Source organism: Mesocricetus auratus, unplaced genomic scaffold, assembly GCF_017639785.1.
Source record: "Mesocricetus auratus isolate SY011 unplaced genomic scaffold, BCM_Maur_2.0 Super-Scaffold_100714, whole genome shotgun sequence".
In the NCBI taxonomy this organism is placed as follows: domain Eukaryota; kingdom Metazoa; phylum Chordata; class Mammalia; order Rodentia; family Cricetidae; genus Mesocricetus; species Mesocricetus auratus.
In genome coordinates, this window is record NW_024429270.1 from 10,466,051 (window position 1) to 10,473,146 (window position 7,096).

Sequence of the window (7,096 nt, forward strand, 5' to 3'; positions counted from 1 at the left end):
GTTCCTGCTACTTCACAGCTCTGGAGACGAGCATGCCAGAGGCAACTGGGGCTACCTGGATCAAGTGGTTGCCCTACACTGGGTCCAGCAAAATATTGCCTACTTTGGAGGCAACCCTGGCCGGGTCACTATTTTTGGTGGGTCAGCAGGAGGCACAAGTGTGTCTTCACTTGTTGTTTCCCCCATGTCCAAAGGACTCTTCCATGGAGCCATTATGCAGAGCGGAGTAGCCGTGCTGCCTGACCTAATTTCTGACACATCTGACGTGGTCTGCACAGTGAGTGTCCTTGTCAATCTTAGCCCCTACTTTGCTATCTCAGTGCTTGCCTCTGGTACTCTGTTAATCTGTTAATTGAGGAAACCAAGGATAATGGGAAATTGCTTGCTTCTTTCCAGTAATATCTGAAATATTTAGAATCCATCCCCTCTGCTTTATGTGTGCTGAGAATATTATATGACAGCAAAGCTGTGCACATTGCTTCCACCATTGGCAAAATTATTCCTCATGGTTTCCTAGTTTGCTTTTATTGCTGTGATAAAGACCATGACAAAAAGCTACTGGGGAAGAAAAAGGTTTATTTCATTTACTTCAGCATACAGTTAACAGTCCATCTTGAAGGAAAGTCAGAGTGGACACTCAGAGAGGACCCTGGAGAATTAAACAGAGGACAGGGAGGAACACTGCTTACTGACATGTAACACATGGCTTCCTCAGTTTGCTTTCTTATACAAACTAGGACGCCTGCCCATGGTGGCACTATCCATTGTGGGATGCACCCTTCTGTACCAGTCATTTATCAGGAAAATGCCTGGACTCACATACGAGTCAATCTGATATAGACATTTTCTTAGTTGAAGTCCCTCTTTCAAAATTAACCTGGCTTGTGTCAAGTTGACAAAAATATCTAACTGGGACACATGGATTAAGGGAAAGAGTCAGGTGGTATAAACATTTGCTGTGCGACTGTGTGGTCCCAAGTTCAAATCCCCACAGACCACATAGGGCTAGAGGTGGTAATATATGTTCAGTAAACCCAGTGCTCCTGTGGACAGATGGGAAGTAGAGACAGTAGAATCCTTGCAATGTCATAGTCCAGCTGAGCTGGTGTAGACAAAGCATACAAGAGGTAAGGTGACAGATGACATTTGAGGATGTTCTCTGACCTTCATAGGCAAAATATGACACACCACACACATTGTCACACATGAATACCACACAAAAAAGCAAATCAAAACAATATGCAAATATCCATTTCCCAGCTGTCACTGCTAGGCAACTGAAAATGTGAACAGTTCCCCTTGAGTCCTTTCATATACAACAAACAGTAGGGTGTGGTATTTAGAGGCAATGGCATTTACTTGAAATAAAGGAAACTGCTCCCTGCTGGGACAGATGAGCAAACTAGTGTCTGTTCCATTTACAGATCGTAGCCAACTTATCAGGATGTGAGGCCAAGGACTCAGAGGCCCTGGTACACTGCCTACGAGGCAAGACTGAAGCAGAGATTCTGGCTATCAACCAGGTTGGGAGAATTGTGTAGACTGGAGGACCTGGTCACTAGGATGTGGGGTTGCCAGTACTTACTATTCTATCCAGTTAACTGGTCTCCAAGGTTTGGTGTTCTTTTAATCCTGTGGGCAGAAATAATAATTAGGCGAATTTTGATGTCAGTTTCTTCTGGAGTAAGCCTGGGATGAGATAGGAAATGGGGAAATAGCATGGGAGTTCTGTTTTATATTCTACTAGGTTCTTACAGTAGGCATTCAAATATTTATGTTATTGGTCTTCAGCCCTGACACTTAGTGCCCCATAGGTCTTCATCACGATCCCTGGTGTGGTGGATGGGGTGTTCCTACCTAGGCACCCTCGGGAGCTGTTGGCCTCTGTGGATTTCCACCCTGTCCCCAGCATCATTGGTGTAGACAGTGACGACTGTGGCTGGGGAGTCCCCTTGGTAAGGCTGAGTTCTAAGTCTCTGTATGCCTAAACTGAAATTGTGGGTGGTGGGAAATCAGGGATACTTTGATCTAGATCCAACCCATCCTGTACTTAAGACTGTTCTCTATTTCCTAGTTCATGGGCCTTGATCATGCCATAAAGAACATAACCAGAGAGACCTTGCCAGCTTTTCTGAAGAGCAGAGCAGCACACATGGTGAGAGACCTTGTTTCATATCCTGATAGAATTATTATTGGTATTATTTTTTATTATTAATGATTAGTCTTAGAAAATCATTAATAATAATTATTATAATTATCCCCATATTCTCTTCTGAGATATCATGACCAGATCAGAAATAAAAGCTGTGTATGTGTGTGCTTCTGTGTGGGTATATCCAAAGTTTGTACCTTTACCCTATTCCCTTGTCTCATCCTTGGCCACATTCCTTATTAGGAGGCTGTTGCTTACCCACTCAAGATCCTGCCGTACATCACTCTTCCTGATTCCTCCTGATGTAGATGCTGCCTCCTGAATGTAGTGACTTGCTAATGCAAGAATACATGGGGGACATTGAGGACCCCCAGACCCTCCAAGCACAGTTCAGAGAGTTAATGGAGGACTTCATGTTTGTGATCCCTGCACTCCAAGTAGCATATTTTCAACGTGAGTACATCTTTATCAAGACCAAACATGGAGGGAGCTCAGAGCTGTGGATCCCAGACGAGCTCTGTAGTCTCCAAGCCTGGCACATGTCTTGATCTTGTCTCTGATACCAGACATTTGAAGACACTTACCTCAGTAAACACTCAAGTGTAAAAGAGTGACGTCTTATCCAGGTCCAGAGGAGGAAATATGGTATTTACACTTGGGGTCTTGTCAAAACTACTCATCTGGGAATGCCAGGGTCACTGTTTAAAAAAAGGTTTCCAAAGATCCAGTCTGGAGCTCACTGTGATTTCAGATAACTTTAGAGCAAGTTTTCTTGTCACCAGTGTTAGGTTGGAAATCTCTTTGTGAGAAATCAGTATATCAACATGTGCTTTCACTCACAGGTTCTCATGCTCCTGTCTACTTCTATGAGTTACAGCACCAGTCCAGCTTCATCAAGAATAAGGATGTCAGGCCATCCCATGTTAGGGCTGACCATGGGGATCATGCCCCCTTTGTTTTTGGCTCTGGCTTCTGGGGCTTAAAACGTGAGTCTTCCTTGTTTCTCTTGAGCTGAATGGATCCCCTGATGGATTCCTGAGGGATTACTGAACTCTTAGAACAGCTGAGGAACTAGAGGCTCTGGGATTGAACTGGACCACATGTTTACTATTTTTGAGCTAAAATAAGTAAAATAAACAAAACAAATTTTAACAGGATTAGAATACAAACCTCTCTCCTCTAGCTTGTACGAGAATGAAAGACAGCACACTGGGGTAGATATGAACCTGCGAGAATTCAAGTAGAGGCTAGCATGGATGCTGGGTTCTGAGTGCTGAGGAAAGAGAGTTCACACCAGGCTGAGCATTCAGGTTCAGGCTATGGTTGTTATAGTAAAGCATGAGTTGCAACTGCATGAGGTATCTAGGACTTGTCTCCTTCTGTCTGCAGTTGACTTCACTGAGGAGGAGAAGCTGCTGAACAAGATGATGAAATACTGGGCCAACTTTGCAAGACATGGGTGAGAACACGCCCCTCCTTTACCCTCCCATGGTTTTGTCTCCATCCAGGGCTCCCATGTGCATGTGCCCCATTAGCATGTGTGATGTTTAATTACACTGTAGTCTTCTCCAACCCAGGGCACACTTAGACAGATACCTTAGAGCTTTACATTACTGCTCATCCCACAGAACCTGGTGGGTGAGTCACAGTGTTGTGGTACTGTTCTTCAGATTTTCTCTCTAAGAGGGAGTCACAAAACTAGACATTTTCCATTGCTTCATATGAAGCAGACACTAGTGAGAGACACTTGTATTCTATATCAGTAGACCAGTCCTTCTGTATACTCAGGAACTTGGTCTACTCATCTATTTCTCTGAATCATGCTTTGGATTAGATTGACCTCACCCTTCCCTGTTGGTGTCCTATCCACAGGAACCCCAACAGTGAGGGTCTACCCTACTGGCCTGAGTTGGTCCACGATGACCAGTACTTGAAGCTGGACATTCAGCCTGCTGTGGGTCGAGCCCTGAAAGCTAGAAAGCTGCATTTTTGGACAAAGATTCTTCCACAGAAGATCCAGGAGCTGAAGGGGGCTCAGGACAAGCATTCAGAGCTTTAGTCACCTCTGACAGTACAGATGCACAGGGTGAGGGCAGATGGAGTAATCCTGAGATTACAACATCCAGTTAATTATTTTTATGCACTCCAACACTCACATTAGCATTCTAACCTCAGCACTTGCTCTTTCAGTCATGTATGACAAACCTTCTATGTAGTTCTAATCCATCTGGATCCATTTTATCAGATTAAATAAATGGTCCCACAACCATATGGATGTGTGTTTACCTCATCTTCTTTAACACTTCACTATCTTAGACTCTGTCTTTCCTTTTGTCTTCCTTCCTTCTTTCCCTCCTTCCTTCCCTCCTTCCTTCCTTCCTTCCTTCCTTCCTTCTTTCCTTCCTTCCTTCCTTCCTTCCCTTCTTCCTTCTGCTCACCATCTTCTCCCCATCCTCTATCTCCTCTTTTCCAAGCCTCAGATCCTCTTCAAATGAATTAGAAGCTTCAGACACTATTGACTATAAGAAATACCATATCCTCTCTCAGGAAGTTTAGGCCTTCTCATATTTCTGAGTTACCAATATAAAACCTGATTTCCCCAAGCCCTATTGCCTACTTAATTTCACAATGCTGTTCCCAATAGATAAAAAACTACAAATTGGACTCTGAATGTCTGTAGCCTCAGATGTTTAGAGGCTGAGACAGGATTACTTAAACCCAGGGCAAGATAACAAGACCCACATCTCAGAAACCAAATAAAATCATAAAACTAACTAAATTACAAGCAGTAAAAATGTACAGTTTTTTTATATTTAGAAATCCTTGCTCATGACACCCAAAGATTTACTGTGTGGTGAGAAACAGGTCTCTGGCTACAGGTCTCAAGGATTACATCTTGTGTTCTTTCCTGGTACAAAGTATAAACAATGGCATTCCAAATACAAGGTTAGGTCCCTGCTGTTAGTGGGACTGACCATGAGGGTTTATTCCATCCTCTATGTAGGGCATTTATGACATTCCTACTGTTAGTTTGTCTCTGCTTTACAGTCCTCTATATACACACTAAACTCCCCACAGGGAGTTATAATATGTTTTAGACTTTAATAATTGTCTCATTTTATTAGCTTGAGTGTGGATTGTTTTTATGAGGCTAGAGATTGATCTTAAGGCTTATGCATGCTAAGCAAGTGTTCTACCAGTGAACTATACTCTCAGTCCACTGCGAATTGTTTAAATACAATGAATCTCTTTTAGGACTATGATTTAGTAAGTTTGAGACAATTCCCAATGCATGCAACTGCCAACACATCAGATTTAGAACAATGCCCCCACCTTACCCAAGGCTTTCCTCGGCCCTTTTTGTATTATTCATTACCTTTAGCCTGGTTTCAAAGTAGCTATGACATTACTTTATCTTGCCCTATTGGGGCTTGTCTTGAATCTAATATAAATAGAATGTTTTGTGAATACATGTTACTTGGCATGTTTTTACTTCCTTTAATTGTGGAATGTCATCCAAGTGTGCACACAACAGTTTCTATCTACAGTTTCAGTCTATGCACAGCTGTTTTACTTGCTTATTTACTTTTCTATTGGGGAGCAAGGTCTCTTTGTAGCCCAGGTGGACCCTGAACTCATGATCTCACTGCCTTAGCTTCCTGAGTGGTTGAATTATAGGTGTGGGCCTCCAATCCTAGGTTTTGGTTTTAATAAATATATATGGATATTCTTTTTTATTATTAATTTTTTTATTTTTAAGTTTAAATTTAGATTAGAAACATGGTTGGTTCACAAGTCAGTTACAGGTTCCTCTCCCTTTGCCTCCCCTCCTCCCGTGCCCTCCCCCAACCCCCCCCCCGTTATCCCCTCATTCCCCCAGGGAGGGTGAGGCCCTCCATGGGGGTGTCCATAGATTGTCATTTCATCCAGGGCAGGGCCTAGACCCTCCCCCCAAGAGTTCAGGGTGAGAGTGCATCTCACATTGTTGGATGGGAGTCCAAAGTCCATGTGTATACTCGGGATGAATACTGATCTACTGCCCAAGGCTCAATAGATTACCTAGGCATCCTCACTGACACCCCCATTCAGGGGGGTCTTGATCTGTCCCATGTTGGATTCCCAGGCATCAGCCTGGGATTCAAGAGTTAACCCTTGTCAGGTCAGCTGTTTCTGGGGTTAAACCAGCCCAGTCTTAACTCCTTTGGTCATCAATCCTCCCTCTCTGTCACTGGCTTTCTTGAGTTCAGCTCAGTACTTAGCCGCAGGAGTCTGCCTCTTTTTTCATCAGCCACTGAATGAAGTTTCTGTTTCCCAGACTCTCTGGCCGTGGGATTGTAGGCTGGCACTCTCCAGATCTATGTCTAAAATCCATATATAACATAGTACATTCCATGTTTCTTTTTTTATGACTGCATTACCTCACTCAGGATGGTTTCTTCTAGTGCCATCCATTTACCTGCAAATCTCAGGATTCCATTGTTTTTTTTCTGCTGAATAGTACTCCATTGTGTAAATGTACCACATTTTCTCTATCCACTCTTCGGTTGAGGGGCATCTAGGTTGCTTCCAAGTTCTGGCTATTACAAATAATTCTGCTATGAACATAGTGGAACAGACATCTTTGTTGTATGAATGGGCATCTTTTGGATATATGCCTAAGAATGGAGTTTCTGGGTCTTGTGGTAGGTTTATTCCCATTTTTCTGAGGAATCTCCATACTGATTTCCAAAGTGGCTGAACCAGTTGGCACTCCCACCAGCAATGGAGGAGTGTTCCCCTTTCACCACATCCTCTCCAGCATAAATTGTCATTGGTGTTTTTGATTTTAGCCATTCTGACAGGAGTGAGATGGTATCTCAGAGTTGTTTGATTTGCATTTCCCGGATGGCTAAGGATGTTGAGCACTCTTTCAAGTGCCTCTCAGCCATTTTAGACTCCTCTATT

At 43.2% G+C, this 7,096-nt stretch overlaps 1 protein-coding gene across 1 annotated transcript in view; it reads left to right on the top strand.

Moving 5' to 3' along the window:
- Positions 1 to 4,339, top strand: part of Ces2 (carboxylesterase 2) — a 40,834-nt gene extending 36,495 nt beyond the window's left edge. Inside the window, exon 12 of the mRNA XM_040740784.1 lies at positions 4,025 to 4,339. Within this exon, the coding sequence (XP_040596718.1) occupies positions 4,025 to 4,211 (187 nt within the window). The 3' untranslated portion in view covers positions 4,212 to 4,339. The remainder of the gene's footprint in view (positions 1 to 4,024) is intronic.
- The last annotated feature ends 2,757 nt before the right edge of the window (positions 4,340 to 7,096 follow it).